At 37.8% G+C, this 19,656-nt stretch overlaps 1 protein-coding gene across 1 annotated transcript in view; it reads left to right on the top strand.

Moving 5' to 3' along the window:
- stpg2 (sperm-tail PG-rich repeat containing 2) overlaps positions 1–19,656 on the top strand; it is a 109,665-nt gene that overhangs the window by 83,604 nt on the left and 6,405 nt on the right. The window contains exons 11-12 of the mRNA XM_062025823.1: positions 5,795–5,951; positions 10,665–10,780. Of these exons, the coding sequence (XP_061881807.1) occupies positions 5,795–5,951; positions 10,665–10,780 (273 nt within the window). The remainder of the gene's footprint in view (positions 1–5,794; positions 5,952–10,664; positions 10,781–19,656) is intronic.

Raw genomic sequence — 19,656 nt, forward strand, 5'->3', positions numbered from 1 at the left:
CATGCTATACATTTTTGACGCCACAATCGCAGCTGTCTGTTGTCTCTCAATAAATAGCAGTGGGAAGATTACTCCTGCTCATCAAAGCGTTACACCATCATCATGTAGGTTTCCTTAACATCATTAAAAAAAGGAAGTTATTTTTTCTTCTTGCCATTTGTATGTAAGAAAAATAGTTGTTTGTTTGTACTTCTGCAGTCAAAAGGCGGAAAAGTCATGCACAGTAATTCTATCCCCTGGAGGATGTCCATTTAGTTGTTCAACTTTGTAGAAACAAACTGGCAACAGACATGACATACAACTATAGTCATTTCAAATAGCAACTTCTGGCTTCTTGATTTTTTTCTGTTCAGGTGTTAATGATGGCTTTCGTTTAGCGTTTCTGTATTTAAATCCCATTTTCTTCAGGCGTTTTCTTACAGTTCGGTCACAGACAATGACTCCAATTTCCTCTTCATTTGTTTGGTTGTGCATTTTCTGTTTTCAAGACATGTTTAAGTTTTCTGTCTTGACGCTTTGATGTTTTCTTTGGTCTACCAGCATGCTTGCCTTTTACAACCTTTCCATGTTGTTCAGGCATGTGATTTGAACTCAATGAAAAAGACTGAAAACAAGCCAGGGTTCTGGGGGCCACAATGGAGAAAATGTCAGCTACTGTCTTGTTGTAAAACTCCAATGAAAATGAAATTTTGCATTTAGACAAGCTATACTGGAGCAAAAGTGATCACTTCTGCCACAATCATGTGTGTTCTTAAATGTGTATTCCATGTCTTCCATGTCGTGAGTAGTTTTGATTTGGGCTGACATGGTAAAGAATTAAAAAATTTTTAGGCATTGTTTTATCCAGACGCATACATTTGTCCAAATGTGGCCAAGTAGACACATTGTGGGTTTTCTGCACGTCGTCTACATTGCGAAAAGAAAAATCTAAGGAAAAGAATCCCTCTGCCATCTTCCACTGTTTTTTTTAAATATATAAATCGCCCGCTTGAATATTCCCTCTTCTTTTCTACGACTCTCTCGTCGTCATTTGGGATGTCTGTTGTGATTTCCCTTCCTGGGTCAATGACCTGCCCTATCTTGCTTCTGATTGGCCTGTCTGTAATGTTTTGCCCTAATCTTAACTTAACCGATAAATGCTTTAAACTTAACTTTTAAATGCTTTAAAATGTAATATCGGAAATTATCGGTATCGTTTTTTTTATTATCGGAATCGTTTTTTTAAATTTATTTTTATTAAATCAACATAAAAAACACAAGATACACTTACAATTAGTACACCAACCCAAAAAAACCTCCCTCCACCATTTACACTCATTCACACAAAAGGGTTGTTTCTTTCTGTTATTAATATTCTGGTTCCTACATTATATATCAATACAGTCTGCAAGGGATACAGTCCGTAAGCACATATGATTGTGCGTGCTGCTGCTCCACTAATAGTACTAACCTTCAACAGTTAATTCTACTCATTTTCATTGATTACTAGTCTCTATGTGACTGTTTTTATATTGTTTTACTTTCTTTTTTATTCAAGAAAATGTTTTTAATTTATTTATCTTATTAATTTTTTAAAAAAGGACCTTATCTTCACCATACCTGGTTGTCCAAATTAGGCATAATAGTGTGTTAATTCTACGACTGTATATATCGGTATCGGTTGATATCGGTATCGGTAATTAAAGAGTTGGACAATATCGGAATATCGGATATCGGCAAAAAGACATTATCGGACATCCCTAATCTTAACCAATCATGACTCATCATAGTAAACCAACCAACCAATCCTGGATTTTGTCAAACGTAAACCAACCAATCATCATTAATGTTTCCCGTATATTTTGTCTCCTGCCCGCGGAGTTGCTTCGCTACGTAGCTTCAATTTTGAAGTTAATAATTTTTGATGGAAAAACTTAGTTTTTACCACTGGAATATCGAACATCGTACTCATTATGGGAAAACCGTAGTTGTTGGCAGGTATGGCAAAGCGACGGATCAAGATTTTAACACACATTGTAGGTCGGAAAAAACCCGAAGAAAAACGGAAAATATTTTTTCCTATTTACAGCGATAAAAAAGACACATTTCCGATTATAGACAAACAAATCACATGCCTGGTTGTTTGTACTTGGTCCAGATTTTAGACACAGCTGACTGTGAACAATCAACAACTTTTGCGACATTGCGTGATTTACTTTCTTGAAAACGTTTGACAATCCTCTCCTTTATTTCAATTGACATCTCTAATGTTGGAGCCATGAATCATGTCAATCCACCTGGTGCAACAGCTCTCCAAGATGTGAACTGGAATTGCACTTTTTAATTTTTTTATTTTGCCCAATTGTTCTCAACCCTTATGAGAGACAAGAAGAAAACTTTTTTTTTTTTTTTTTGCATTCTAATTTGTAAAAATCGACTTGTTCTTTGTGGCTGGCAATGCAGCTTTAAAAATACCTCCAAAAGTCGCCAACAACACTTCATTTGTTACGTAACCAAGCTGTAACAACATTGTTCTTGTAAACGTGAACACCGAGGTACTGTTAATTCTAGCGTACTAACACATCGTTTTGTGACGGCATGCTTCAGCATTAACCGTAAGCTAGCTTTTGCGTCAGTATCAAAATCGTTTTTGAGTTTGTAATGCACAACACAATGTGATAGGACACCATATAATATGAACAATCATATTACAGTATCTGTAAAGTATTAGCAGTGTATGTTGTTGTAATAGCTAGATGACGTGCTGCATGTATTTTGATCAATATTATAGGGACTTACTTAATGGACAGCTTTCCATTTGGGTTCAGTTGACTGGGGACTTTTTTACAGGTGATTTGGATATGTCGGCATAGCTTGGCTCCAAGTTCCACATTTGCAGCGTCAAGTCACGCTGACCTCACTCTTTCGGCTTCCGTCTCCTCCAACGTTTCACCCTTATTTCGTGCTCGTTCATCCTCTGTATATTCAGCTTCAAAAAGATACGGTTGTGAATTCTCATTTGTCCCAAAATAGTCCTCTTTGTTGTCTATTACCAAGTCTGCCATGATTATAAAACACTTGTGTTTGTTTCCTCAAGTAGGAACACACATTTGTTGCTAGAAGTTGGAAGTGCGTTGCTACGGGAACGGAAATAAAAGCACTGATGAAATAAGTTCCGGTAATGCTTAAAATGACTAGAATACGGTAAATATTGAACATATTATTGTTATGAACGTGTCTGTTATTCCATTTTATATATATATATATATATCGATCTTAATAACAACTTGGTTACAGTATGTTAAATGGATGGCATGGCTATATTCAGCCATGAGCATCAACTATTCACATGACAAGACCACCTTACCAGTGAACATGACTCAACCACACAGAAAATCACCACAGAAAATTAACAGTGAAAATCAACAGTGATATTTTAAGACCATGCTGCAGCCCCGTCATTATTCGCGCTCATCCCTCTAAAGTGCCATGGCAAGTCCACAATTGAGCCTTTGTTTTTCTCTGTAAGCAGTGTGTTGCCATATGTTGACAAAAAAGTCCAACAAGACTAGCTTTGTGCTCTAATAACAGATGGCCAATGATGGAAGCCCCAAAAGTGGTAAAATAAATATGTCAGTTTAGAAAACAATCTTACAACACTTTTTTAGTAAAATTAATGCTTTTTTTAAAAATATTTTTTTTAACCTTTTTTATCTTTATTTTGGTAAGCTATTGCTGAAATGTATATACGATTTAAAAGTAGCCGTAGCTTAAAACACAGAATATTGATATTGTCACGGTGGGGTTTTTGCAGCTTACTGCGGGGTTTGTTCTCCCGGGATGCAAACGGCGGACTATTCCGGACAAGGCTTGCAGGTAGGAACATATTTATTAATCTTCTCAAAACTCAAAGTACTACAAAAAACGGAAAACAAGGCAAAGGCACTACGCGCTGATCGCACTTGGGAGCTAAACTAACACTTAGCATAAACTATAACAAGGAAAACTTACTAGCTGTGGCATGAACAAACAAAAACTTACGTATACAAGGCATGAAGCGAACACTTGGCATAAACTTGGAATCAGACATGAACCAAACAATGACGCCAGGCCGATTGACTGGCAAAAGCAGGCTTAAATAGTGTCACTAGATTAGAGCCAGGTGAGCGTCCCGAACACCAGCGGCAGGTGAAAATCATACGCAACCATGGCAACCAAAACAAACGAGAGTGCACAAAAAACAGGAACCAATGGCGTCAAACTTAACGAAAACATGATCCGGACCACGGATCATGACAGATATGATTTATTTAATTTATAACACTGTTAATATTTTACCATTTACTCTTTATAGTGTATATATAGTATAGTGGTTAGTACCGTATTTTCCGCACCATAAGCCGCACCTAAAAACCACAATGTTTCTCAAAAGCTGACAGTGCGGCTAATAACCCGGTGCGCCTTATATATGGATTAATATTAATATTTATTTTCATAAAGTTTAGGTCTCGCAACTACGGTAAACAGCCGCCATCTTTTTTCCCCGTAGAAGAGGAAGCTCTTCTTCTTCTACGGTAAGCAACCGCCCCCATAGAAGAGGAAGCGCTACTTCTTCTTCTACTGTAAGCAACCGCCAAGGTGAGCACCCGCCCCCGTAGAAGAAGAAGCGCGCGGATATTACGTTTAATTTCATTTGTGTGTTTCTGTAAAGACCACAAAATGTCTCCTACTAAGAGACACGCGTACAAGGTTCCACTGACTTTTGATATTCATGTGAACCGCACTGTGGATACAACGGGAACACGTACGGTGAATAGTCGCACCACAGGGAATGAGAAGTCGTCCTTCACTGTGGTTCTAGCTTGCCATGCTAACGGCCAGAAACTTCCACCCACGGTGATATTCAAAAGGAAGACCTTGCCAAAAGACAACTTTCCAGCCGGCGTCATCATAAAAGCTAACTCGAAGGGATGGATGGATGAAGAAAAAATGAGCGAAGAGACCGGGTGACTTTTTTCACGCAGCTCCGTCCCTGTTGATCTATGACTGCATGCGCGTCCACATCACAGATGGTGTCAAAAAACAAGTGAAGCACACCGAAGAAGAATAATTCGACGCATTTGTGGATGAGTAATAACTTCAGAAAGTGAGCTTTAAATGTTTATTTTGTGTGTTGTGTGACACTAACATATGAGCAACGTTGAGTTATTGATGTTGCTATTGCTCTGCACTATTTTGAGTGTTACTATTTTTGTGATTGCACATTTGCACATTACATTTTGGGAGTGAACAGAGTTGTTAGAACGCTGATTTGTGATATATTATTAAAGTTTGACTGACCTATCTGACTGTTTTTTTGACATTCCCTTTAGCGTAGCGTAGGTGCGGCTAATAACACGGGGCGGCTAATAGGTAAACATAGTTTTGAAATATGCCATTCATTGAAGGTGCGGCTTACAACACGGGGCGGCTCGTGGTGCGGAAAATACGGTATTTTACTATCATGCTAGTTGTATATTCACAGGTTGCTCATGCTGTAAATAAAACAAAGATTTCCCCTCCCTGTGGAACTAATTAAGGATTGTCTTTTTTTTTTGCACGTATTTGAAAGTGCAAAAGCATCATCTTCTCAGTAATGGTAATTACAACGAGGTTGTCATTAATGCATTTGTTTAAGATTGATTTTAAATCCCTATTGTGCGATACCTTGATCCTGACCATGGATTGAACTCATACATGTTGGAATATGAACCTTATTAAAAACATGACAAAAGTTTTTTACCATGGTAACACGTGCTGCTTTGCTGTTCTGTAGGATTCCCCTCGACCCAATGTGTACGATGTTAGCAGGCCACTGGCAGCAGGTGGACACTCTGCAGCCAGAAGTGAAGACGCAAAAAGACGTCAAAGTAGCTTCCTCTCTGCAGCGCCGCGTCATGCTTCCTTTCTGCAATGTGTGCACAATGGACCCGGTATGAGACACGTGCCATGCATTTACATAACCAGCTAACCATTTATGACTTGACTGACAATCATCCATTAACATTTATGAACCATCTATTCATCATTTCATTAGCCAGCCACACTGTATATCAATCCAATGATATCATACATCATCCATTTGTCAACTATCCATCCATCATATATAATCAATTTGTCAACTGTCTTTTCATCTATTATATATCGTCAATTTGTCAACCATCTATTATACGTCATCCACGTATCAACTATCAATATTTATATCTATCGATCAGACGGCATCCATTTGTCAATCATCCATCATCCATGTACCAACTATAATTTTTTGTAAATATTTATCGATCATCCATCATCAATTTGTCAACCATCTATTATATATCATCGATTTGTCAACTTTCTATTTTCATTACATCAAACTCTCATATATCATCAATTTATCGACCATCTATCTTACCTCATCAATTTGTCAACAGTCTATTTTTGTTATATCCATCCATCATATATAATCAACTTATCAAGTTGATTATATATGATTATATATGATTAAAATCTTTCATTTTTTATTATATTTGTTTATCATACATCATCAATTTGTCAACCATCTTTCATATATTATCCATTTATCATAAACTTTTTTTATTATGCCCATCTATCTTATATACAATCAGTTAATCAACTATTACACGTCACCCATTTATCAACTATCTATCCATCCATTTTCTACCGCTTGTCCCTTTTGGGGTCGCGGGGGGTGCTGGAGCCTTTCTCAGCTGCATTCGGGCGGAAGGCGGTGTACACCCTGGACAAGTCGCCACCTCATCGCAGCATTTATCAACTATCTATTTTTATTGTATCCATCATATCATCAAGTTGTCAACCACCTATTTTTATTATATCCATTTATCAACAATCAACTGTTATATCCATGTATCTATCAGACGTCATCAATTTATCAATTATTTGTTTTTATTAGATCCATTTATCATGCACCATCAATTTTTCAACCATATATCATCCATATATAAACTTTTTTATTACCGTATATCCATCTGTTATGTATAATCAATGTGTCAACTATCATACATCATCCATTTATCAACTATCTATTTTGTTATAGCCATCTATCATACAGCATCCATTTATCAAGCATCTGTTTGTATTATATCAATCTATCATAAATCATCAATTTATCACAATTCTATTTTATTACTTTGCTCTATCATATATACATTTTTCAACCATCTATCATATATCATCCATATATTAACTTTTTTATTACTGTATATCCATCTGTTGTATATAATCAACTATCATACATCATCCATTTATCAACTGTCTATTTTCTTATAGCCATCTATCATACAGCATCCATTTATCAAGCATCTGTTTGTATTATATCAATCCATCATACATCATCAATTTATCAAAATTCAATTTTATTACATCGCTCTGTCATGAATACATTTTTCAACTATCATCCATCATCCATTGATCAACTATCTGTTTTTATTATATCCATCATTTATAATCAATTTATAAACTATGTATTTTTATCATATCCATCTATCATTAATAATCAATTTATAAACTATCACACATCATCCATTTACAACATATCCATCATATATCATCAGTATGTCAATTTATCTATCTATATTTATTGTATCCATCTATCACTTTTAATCAATGTATCAACTATCCATCATACACTACCGTTCAAAGGTTTGGGGTCACCCAAACAATTTTGTGGAATAGCCTTCATTTCTAAGAACAAGAATAGACTGTCGAGTTTCAGATGAAAGTTCTCTTTTTCTGGCCATTTTGAGCGTTTAATTGACCCCACAAATGTGATGCTCCAGAAACTCAATCTGCTCAAAGGAAGGTCAGTTTTGTAGCTTCTGTAACGAGCTAAACTGTTTTCAGATGTGTGAACATGATTGCACAAGGGTTTTCTAATCATCAATTAGCCTTCTGAGCCAATGAGCAAACACATTGTACCATTAGAACACTGGAGTGATAGTTTCTGGAAATGGGCCTCTATACACCTATGTAGATATTGCACCAAAAACCAGACATTTGCAGCTAGAATAGTCATTTACCACATTAGCAATGTATAGAGTGTATTTCTTTAAAGTTAAGACTAGTTTAAAGTTATCTTCATTGAAAAGTACGGTGCTTTTCCTTCAAAAATAAGGACTTTTCAATGTGACCCCAAACTTTTGAACGGTAGTGTACATACATCCAGCCACTGGACCATCTACTCATGCATTTATCCACTAATTGACCCAACCATCATACATCCATTTATCCATTCATTCAGCCTTACATCAATTTATCCATCCATCCATCCATCCATCCATCCATCCATCCATCCATCCATCCATCCATCAATCGACATCTACAGGTATTTATTGGGGCAGGTAGGTGTACAGTGTAGCTCCAGCCCCGCACTCAAATTAGCTCGGTCTCAGTGTGCCTCCGAGCTAATATTTACTTCAATTACAGTCTCAATGAAAACAGTGTTGTTTCAAAATGAATAGATTCCTGACTTAGTTGGATAATTTATGACTTGGCCCATTTCACTACGGGGACTCAACCCATGAGGCACCTCCAACCGTTTAACCAAATTCCAATTTGCATATAAATAGATTTGCACTGTTTGTTGGGGTGTTTCTCTCACACACACACACTCACACACACACACACACACACACACACACACACACACACACACACACACACACACACACACACACACACACACACACACACACACACACACACACACACACACACACACACACGCACACTTTGAAATGTATTTAGTGGTACACACATGAAGAATCATTTTAGTCATTATGGAATTTGCATAAATGAATAGGTCCACAGTGTATGGACCATTAGGGAACATTACATTCTTCATCATTCTCAGCAAGCTAACTATAAACACATGGCACATGTAAGTCCCTGTAGAATGACATATGTTAGCGTCTATTTGTGTGTGTCTTGTTTTTAGTTGGTTACGTGTAGTGATGTCCGATATTATCGGCCGATAAATGCTTTAAAATGTAATATCGGAATATTATCGGTATCGGTTTCAACCTCCCGATTTTCCCGGGAGACTCCCGAACTTCAGTACCCCTCCCGTAAATCTGGCGGGACAATCATTCTCCCGATTTCCACCCCGGACAACATTATTGGGGGCGTGCCTTAAAGGCACTGCCTTTAGCGTCCTCTACAACCTGTCGTCACGTCCGCTTTTCCTTCCTACAAACAGCGTCACATAATATATACGGCTATTACACACATAAGTGAATGCAACACATACTTGGTCAACAGCCATACAGGTCACACTGAGGGTGACCATATAAACAACTTTAACACTGTTGCAAATATGCGCCACACTGTAAACCCACACCAAACAAGAATGACAAACACATTTCAGGAGAACATCCGCACCGTAACACAACATAAACACAACAGAACAAATACCCAGAACCCCTTGCAGCACTAACTCTTCCGGGACGCTACAATATACACCCCTCGCTACCATCAAACCCCGCCCCCCCACCTCAACCCTGCCGCCCCATCTCCCGAATTCGGAGGTCTCAAGGTTGGCAAGTTAACTCTAGTATACTCTGGACTAAAGCTGTGTGCCTTCATTGTTTTTGTTAATGTTGTTTTGAGGCATGTTTAAAAAAATTATAATAATAATGCAGTTCGTGAAAGTCAAAGTATAGTATTTCCCATAGTTGTAGTGGGAGAGCATGTCCCAAATTCCAAGCTGCTGTTTTGAGTTAAAAAAAAATAATGCACTTCGTGACTTCAATAATATGGCAGTGCCATGTTGGCATTTTTTTCCATAACTTGAGTTGATTTATTTTGGAAAACCTTGTTACATTGTTTAATGCATCCAGCGGGGCATCACAACAAAATTAGGCATAATAATGTGTTAATTCCACGACTGTATGTATCGGTATCGGTTCATATCGGAATCAGTAATTAAGAGTTGGACAATAACAGAATATCGGATATCGGCAAAAAAGCCATTATCGGACATCTCTAGTTACATGTACACTACCGTTCAAAAGTTTAGGGTCACATTGAAATGTCCTTATTTTTGAAGGAAAAGCACTGTACTTTTCAATGAAGATAACTTTAAACTAGTCTTAACTTTAAAGAAATACACTCTATACATTGCTCATGTGGTAAATGACTATTCTAGCTGCAAATGTCTGGTTTTTGGTGCAATATCTACATAGGTGTATAGAGGCCCATTTCCAGCAACTATCACTCCAGTGTTCTAATGCTACAATGTGTTTGCTCATTGGCTCAGAAGGCTAATTGATGATTAGAAAACCCTTGTGCAATCATGTTCACACATCTGAAAACACTTTAGCTCGTTACAGAAGCTACAAAACTGACCTTCCTTTGAGCAGATTGAGTTTCTGGAGCATCACATTTGTGGGGTCAATTAAACGCTCAAAATGGCCAGAAAAAGAGAACTTTCATCTGAAACTTGACAGTCTATTCTTGTTCTTAGAAATGAAGGCTATTCCATAAAATTGTTTGGGTGACCCCAAAGTTTTGAACAGTAGTGTATTTCAAAATGAATGGTATAACTGTGTCAAAATGACTGCTGGACCAAGACTTTTGCCCACTACTGTATGTGTTTGTTTGTTGTTGTGTGTCTGTTTGAAAACTAGGTCCAGGTTGCTACAACCCAGTTGTTAAATCTTCCCCTCCCATGGCTCTGATGGCCTCCAGGGAAGATCGCTTCAAAGTGTCCATGAACACCAACCCAGGACCTGCTGCTTATCAGGTACCCTTGTTGTTAAAGCCATATCTATATCTGCATTGTTTTAATGGAAGTAACAACTTTGGCTACAGCTACTGATTTTTATGAGTGTGTGTGTAAATAATAGTGTGTGTGAGGTGATTGGGGGAGCGTCACGTTGCTGGCGGTCTTTACCGACTTTGACTGGTGAACATCAAAGACAAAACAGTTTGTGCACAGTTCATATCCATGCTAATGCGCTCACGTTATCACCTAGCCCCGAGCCTGCCAAGGGGATAAGTGGGTAAAAAGTGTATATTGCCACTTATGCTTCATTAGCCATTTCATAATATACGCCAGACGTTCCACCTCAGTCTTGAACGTGTCCCCAAACTGTAGTAATCTCAGGGAATTCAATCGATTGCAACTGGACTGTTTGTTTAGTCTTAGATTACTTTTCTTTGGCCTGTCATCTGAGTAGGCTTCATCAGTTCATGCTCATAGACTTAGATTGGTCAGATTTAGTCTTGTGGCTTGTGCCAATACCTCAGTAGGCCTAATCAGTTCATGCTCAAAGACTTAGATTGATCAGATCTAGTCTTAGACTTAGATTGGTCAGATTTAGTCTCGCGGCTGGTGCCAATACCTCAGTAGGCCTAATCAGTTCATGCTCAAAGACTTAGATTGATCAGATCTAGTCTTAGACTTTGATTGGTCAGATTTAGTCTCGCGGCTGGTGCCAATACCTCAGTAGGCCTAATCAGTTCATGCTCAAAGACTTAGATTGATCAGATCTAGTCTTAGACTTTGATTGGTCAGATTTAGTCTCGCGGCTGGTGCCAATACCTCAGTAGGCCTAATCAGTTCATGCTCAAAGACTTAAATTGATCAGATCTAGTCTTAGACTTAGATTGGTCAGATATTGTCTCACGGCTGGTGCCAAAACCCCAAATATTTATACTCCAAAACCAGGAGGGCGTGCCTGGGCAAGGATGGTGTTGCCCTATCGTATGGAGAAAAACAACTGTTTTAAAGCAAATGAGCAATCCTACTGTCAAAGCCAACGACAGTCGTTGAAGTTTAAGTAATTTTCCCTTATAGACATGTAGTGGTTGTAGACTTTTTTCTTATTTTCTGTTGTGACACAGAAAATGGATTTGCATTGTGTGTCTTTTGCATACTTGCCAACCCTCCCGATTTTCCCGGGAGACTCTCGAATTTCAGTGCCCCTACCGAAAATCTCCCGGGGCAACCATTCTACCGAATATCTCCCGATTTCCACCCGGACAACAATATTGGGGGTGTGCCTTAAAGGCACTGCCTTTAGCGTCCTCTCTCACCTGAAAAGGAGACTATTATATATGTCTCCGTTATCCATAGGTTTATCTATAACCCATAAAGTAGGCAGGCACGGAGCTATTTCTCAGCGTGGTGTTTATTACAGCCGGCACTTTAATAATACACTCACACACAACATCCGGATTCCCATCATGCATTGCTTCAAAACTACGGCAAGTAGTAATGTCCAAAATCATAACAGAGACGAAGCAGAAGAACGAAGAGGAGACATGGCGACGACCAGTGAGAAGAAGAAGTACACTTGCAAGTTCCAAAATGATTAGAAAAAATAATTTCAGTTCATCCAGGACAGCTCGAAGGGGAAGGGGTATGCTGCCTGCACATTTTGTAGGTCAGACTTCTCCATTGAACACGGTGGCCGAACGGATATACTCATTCATGAATGGATTATTTATATATATATACACTACCGTTCAAAAGTTTGGGGTCACCCAAACAATTTTGTGGAATAGCCTTCATTTCTAAGAACAAGAATAGACTGTCGAGTTTCAGATGAAAGTTCTCTTTTTCTGGCCATTTTGAGCGTTTAATTGACCCCACAAATGTGATGCTCCAGAAACTCAATCCGCTCAAAGGAAGGTCAGTTTTGTAGCTTCTGTAACGAGCTAAACTGTTTTCAGATGTGTGAACATGATTGCACAAGGGTTTTCTAATCATCAATTAGCCTTCTGAGCCAATGAGCAAACACATTGTACCATTAGAACACTGGAGTGATAGTTGCTGGAAATGGGCCTCTATACACCTATGTAGATATTGCACCAAAAACCAGACATTTGCAGCTAGAATAGTCATTTACCACATTAGCAATGTATAGAGTGTATTTCTTTAAAGTTAAGACTAGTTTAAAGTTATCTTCATTGAAAAGTACAGTGCTTTTCCTTCAAAAATAAGGACATTTCAATGTGACTCCAAACTTTTGAACGGTAGTGTATATATATATATCTTGTTGTGTCGACCAGCTTTTCCTCCCAGGTAATCTAAGTTACAGGTCAATCCCAAGTTCTTTCGATGACATATATGCTGAGTAAGAAGGACCATCAAGACAGAATTGGAATATTTTCAAGTTTTACTAAAGATTTAGGAGATCAGCTTAACCAATACATTCATATCGGCTACTCTAGTTGATCTGACATTCAAACGGAAAAGCCCACTCCTTGCACACAAAGAAAGCCCCCATCTCTCCCCCTCGCAACACTGATAAGGAAAAGAGTGGGGGTTGTATTTCACATTCCAATGGTTAAGACACTAAACAGGCATTTGAGGACAAAATAAACTGGTAGCATATACAAAGGAAAAGTACTAGCTACTCTAAACATGGCTATGTAAAAAGAAAGAACTGTTAAACATATATGCATCCTCCACAATATTAAGGCTGCAGCTAACGATTATTTTTCTATCGATTAATCTATAGATTATTTTTTCGATTAATCGGTTAATCTATAGATTATTTTTTCGATTCATCTATAGATTATTTTTCCTTTTACCGATTTTTTTTTTTATTATTATTTAAAATGAAGATGAAAAAATAAAAGTAGGCCAGTTTTTTCAAAAGGCATGGTTTTTATTTACAAAAAAAAAAAGTATGGCCACTCAGTCAACATTGACAACAACATGACAAAATATTCTGTAACAATGTAAACATTTAAAACTTTTAACATTTAACAAAATTAAAAGTAGCTTATTTGCTTTTTAATGTGCAAATATAAAAGTAAACATCCAGTGCAAATCTTAATATTCTGCAATAGTATAAGCATTTCAAAAGTAAAAGTATTGCTTATTTTGCTTTAAAATGTGCAAAAATAAAGATAAACGTCCAATACAAAAAAGTGCAAAACGAAATATTCTGTAACAACAGTGTAAACATTTCAACAAAAGTGAAAGTATTGCTTATTTGCTAAAATGTGCAAAAATAAAGATAAACATCCAATACAAAAAAGTTCCAATCTAAATATTCTGGAGCACTGTAAACATTAAGTATTGCTTATAAAATGTGCAAAATAAACATCCAGTCCAACACAGTACACAATAACCAATTCTACTCATTCCAGTGAGTGACTAACAGTTGTAATGAAGAAAGGTTAGCATGTCTACTTGCTTTGCTTCTTTTCTTGTTTACAATATTCCCAGCAGCTGAAAATAGGCGCTCAGAAGGGGTCGATGTGGCTGGAACTGAGAGGTAATTAGCCTTCACCTCAAACCAGGACTGCGAGCGAGCTGAGCTGCAGTTTAAGTTTCTAGTAGGTCAACGGGCTCATAGTGATGTTACTAGTAGTTGACTGGGAGGTGTTTATTATCATTTGGGGAGAGTCCGCTGCCTGATGCTCACCTGCTAAACACCTATCTGCTCGACGCTGAAGCGCTGACTACATGCGCTATGAATACGCACTGCTGATTGGCTGATAATGCTTCGTGTGTACCAATCAGATGGTTGTGTGGGTGGGACAATGCTGCGTGTGTACCAATCAGATGGTTGTGTGGGTGGGACAATGCTGCGTGTGTACCAATCAGATGGTTGTATGGGTGGGACAATGCTGCGTGCTGAGACAGAGGCAGACAAGCAAAGCAACTTGTTAAGACTTTAGCAGATAAAGTTAGCTTTAGCTTAGAAACTCGTTCGGTACACCCCCGTACCGAACCGAAAGCCCCGTACCGAAACGGTTCAATACAAAACACATACCGTTACACCCCTAGCAGATACAAATGACACATTCATGTATTTGTGTAATGATGACAACGTATGCTAACGCGGACGATTGACTAGTTGATGGTTGATGGTTTTCTTTTCAAATGTTCGTTCATAGCCGTTGTGCTGCTATGATATGCCATTTCCGCTCGACACAGTGTGCATACAACAACATTATTAGGCTGTGTATTGAAATACTCCCACACTTTTGACGACTTTTGGCGTGCGTTTTTCCCCTCGCTCGCACAGTCTGCTTTGCGCTCCGCCATGACGGTAGTGTGACGTAATTATGCGACGCGTCGACGCACAAAAACGGCGTCGACGTATTTACGTAACCGATGACGTCGACTACGTCGACGCGTCGTTTCAGCCTTACACAATATATATATATATATTAGAAATACTTGAAAATATATACACTGTAGACCGCTACACCCCTCCCCATCCCCCGATCTCCCGAATTTAGAGGTCTCAAGGTTGGCAAGTCTGGTCTTTTGTGTGTTCAAAGCACGAAACTATGTATGTGAAAAAAAAAAAAGCAGACTGTCGAACGGGAGCACTTAATCAAATATCCAGCAATTTGACTTCATAAGTCAAAACTCGTAACTCAAATTATGCTCATAACTTGAAGCATAAAGGAAGGCTGAGAGGCCCCTCGTACAGTATCTCCAAATATTCGTAAGTTCAGGGTACCACTGTTCAAAAACTGTATGTGTTTGTTCATGACAGAGTATCATTGATTACACTGCAAAAACTGAAATCTAAGTAAGATTAAATATCTTAAATAAGGATGATATTTACTTATTTTCTGTCTGATAAGATAATTCTTCTCACTAAGCAGATTATGTTAGTGTTTTACTTGTTTTAAGGGTTTTGGTCCTAAATGATCTCAGTAAGATATTACAGTTTGTTGCTGAGATTTGACCTATATTGAGTAAAACATGCTTGAAACTAGAATATCAACTGTTGCAAAAAAGCTGTCATCAACACTCACAAGTATAAAACTACTTTTTTAAAGTAATTATTTCTTACTTCAAGCATGAAAAAAAAAATCATGATGTATGCATATCATTATGTCAAGATAATGGCACTAGCATTTACTTAATTTAAGAATATTTTTCCACATATTGAGCAAAAAGGTGTCTTTTTTTTCTACCAAGAAAAGTGCACTTGTTATTAGTGAGAATATACTTATTTTATGGTATTTTTGGGTTCATTGAGGTTAGCTAATTTTACTTGTTTTGGAAGGTCTTGGCAAGCCGAATTTTCTTGTTCTGTTGGCAGATAATTTTGCTTAGTTCAAATAAAATACCCCTCATTTTTGGAATTTTTTTTCTTGTTTTTGAACACTGACTTTTTGCAGTGTAGGGTGGTGTACCTATAGAATTCTGCGCATACACAGAATGTATTCATCAAGCGCACCTTTGTTGGGTGCTCATATTGAAGTTGGAACACGAAGCCATGACTCAATCTAGCTTCAGCAGCCTCAAGTGGAACGCGCTACTCGGCTGAGCTCCAGTCGCAGTAATTAGCCTCGTGACTGTGGATCCGCACGACACCACAGGCCATACGGAGTTAAAGGGATGAGAGAGTGTCAAAGACGAGGCGGTGTGAGGGACGTGGAGATGGGAGCAAGCAGAAGAAGAGGAGTAGGTGAACAGCCTTGTTAAAAAAACAACAAAAAACCCCACCTCTGCTGCTGAAAATGTGTTCCGATGGCAAGCAGATGGCGGCGCAGGGGGAATAGTACCTATTTGGGCATTAGCGTCAAAGCGTGTGCATGCGCGCTCATCTATGAAAGTGGCTGTAATGTGCTATCGCTGCCTTCTTGAGCTGCATTAGCTCACTGATAGAGCTCATTTAGAAGCTGAGAGAGGCGCCTACTTCTGGAGAGCAGGGCTTGATTACCTCGCTTTCGCATACGACATCATTCTTATTGGTTGAGCTTCATTTAACAGCGAGCGTGTGTGTGCGCTGCACTTGAATATAAAAAGACACGGGGAGCAATTGTCAAATACAAACATACAGGAATTAAATGTGATCTTTGCAGGCGAGTAAATCTACTCCTCGATGGGTTTGATGTTCATTATCAGCTCTAACACAGCTGACATTTCCATCACACCCTCCTCTGTGTTGGCCTGTTTACTTCTTCTCCGCATGACAGTTTTATACTTTTAATGATTGCTGATCTTCTCAGCGAAGTTACATTCCTCATGATACACTTAAATGACGTGTTATCCTACAGCTAATGTACTCTTGTCTGCTAATTTTAAAATGATTTTAAAACATAAAAGCCCTGAGTAAGGCGCAGACCTCCGCCAAGGATAAACAATAGTAATTAAACAATAATTAAATTACTTTTTTGGTAAAGTAATGAGTAACTATAATTAATGACTTTTTAAAAGTAATTGTCAGAACACAGCACCATGAAGCAGTTGGCAGGTTAGTGTTCCTGGCTAACATATTTGTGTTTATGTCCTATAATAATGTTTATTGTTAAAGGTCAATTATCTTCATGTTGCTGCTGACATTTAACATGTCCTCCTAAACCAGGGCGCTTTATTTCACATTTTGTTCTTTTGTTCAGGCTTAGACCGATGTTTTTTTTCTCACCCCCCCCCCCCATTGTTTACCTGTATCTCACCTTTTTTGTAAGGGGCGCCGGAAGTTGGCAGACCCGTCAGCGATCCTGTTCTGTCTCCCTGATTCTGAAGTTCATATGTGAGTCAAGGCAGGTGGCCAAATACTTTTGGCAATATAGTGTATATCGGGATGTGAGTTTTGATCCATATCGCCCAGCCCTACACTCGTTAGCGACAGTGCTAGCACAGTTTAGGGGTGTTCTCTGTGTTTACTTGAGCGTTACAGTAGGCCTTATGATGATGGCATTGGGTTTATATGTATGAATGTACATGTGTACGGTCAGTGTTAATAATGAAACACATATTAACACTTATCACAATTGCACAAAACCGCACGCACAAGAATTCCTTTACTTACCACTGTAATTACCGGACTACAATACTCTTCATTCAATGACTGTAAATAATGTAAAAACAAGACTATAAGGAAGTCATACTGTTCCATTACCTTTGTTCATACTACTGTCACTACTCAACTGCCAAAGAACTGTAGACACCTCAGTGTTTCCCATAAACTGCCAAGATACCTGTGGCGGTGGGGGCGTGGCTATGGGCGTGGTCACCATGACATCATCGAGTAATTTGCATAATTTACTACAATGATATGATTTTCTCTAAAAAGGCTAAAAAATGTATACTTACTAATTAATAATAACAGTTTTGTTTTAAACGTCCATCCATCCATCCATCCATTTTACAAAATGATTACAATACTTTATGTACGTATTTATATACAGATTTGAACAATAAGTTATTCACTGAAATATATTTATTAATTGTGGTTCTTACAAAAAATATATCTTATAAAATATAAAAGCTAAAATGTCTCTTAAAGCTCTGCCCTTTTAATTAATGCATACTAAATAATTTAACTTTAGCCTACTACTAAACCATATTATTTACCAGCAATATAAAGTGAAACAGAGGCAGAGGTGTCCTGCCACAGTCAGTAACAAATAAACAGAAAACAGTGGTGGTCAAATACAAATAAGGCAACAAGAGAAGTATCCTACACTTCTGTTTTGTAAAGTAAATCTGAACAGCCTATATGGGCATCTACATCAACTATATGATTTGCCTGAGAAGCTGGACAGGACAAAAAAAAAAAAAAAAAGCCGAAAAATCTATTTGTGGCGGACGTAATTCTTTCGTGGCGGGCCGCCACAAATAAATGAATGTGTGGGAAACACTGCACCTTAATATTTATTACTTTCTATACTGTATATACTGTTATACTATTTGATATTGCACTGGTACTGTATTTGACTACTGTACTTCTACTTGTACTGATACTTCTACCATAACTACTGTGACTTATTGTCTTGTAATTAATGTACATCAGCGCTATTCAAATTTTTGTATTTTTTGTATTTAGTGTATTAGATTTTGCAACCAGTGTTTGGATCCCACTGTACGCAATATCTGAAGAGCATGGAAAAAAGCATTTCACTGTGGTGTACTCTGCATGTGACGAATAAAACCTTGAAACCTTGAAATTGTGATATTTGAGACATTTCATTTTGCTACTCATTTTTTTCCACTTAGTAGCACCGGTGATTAAAGTGGAAAAAATCCAAGCATACAGCCGCAGTGTTTCCCACACATTCATTTATTTGTGGCAGCTCGCCACAAAAGAATTACGTCCGCCACAAATTTAAAAAAAAATATATATATATTTTTTTGTCCTGTCCAGCTTCTCAGGCAAATCATATAGTTGATGTAGATGCCCATATAGGCTGTTCAGATTTACTTTACAAAACAGAAGTGTAGGATACTTCTCTTGTTGCCTTATTTGTATTTGACCACTACTGTTTTCTGTTTATTTGTTACTGACTGTGGCAGGACACCTCTGCCTGTTTCACTTTATGTTGCTGGTAAATATTATGGTTGTAGTAGTAGGCTAAAGATAAATTATTTAGTATGCACTAATTAAAGGGGCAGAGCTTTAAGAGGCATTTTAGCTTTTATATTTTATAAGATATATTTTTTGTAAGAACCACAATTAATAAATATATTTCAGTGAATAACTTATTGTTCAAATCTGTATATAATTATGTACATAAAGTGTTGTAATTATATTGTAAAATGGATGGATGGACGTTTAAAACAAAACTGTTATTATTAATTAGTAAGTATACATTTTTTGAGCCTTTTTAGAGAAAATCATATCATTGTAGTAAATTATGCAAATTAGTTGATGATGTCATGGTGACCACGCCCATAGCCACGCCCCCACC

This window comes from Entelurus aequoreus, linkage group LG17 (assembly GCF_033978785.1).
Source record: "Entelurus aequoreus isolate RoL-2023_Sb linkage group LG17, RoL_Eaeq_v1.1, whole genome shotgun sequence".
In the NCBI taxonomy this organism is placed as follows: domain Eukaryota; kingdom Metazoa; phylum Chordata; class Actinopteri; order Syngnathiformes; family Syngnathidae; genus Entelurus; species Entelurus aequoreus.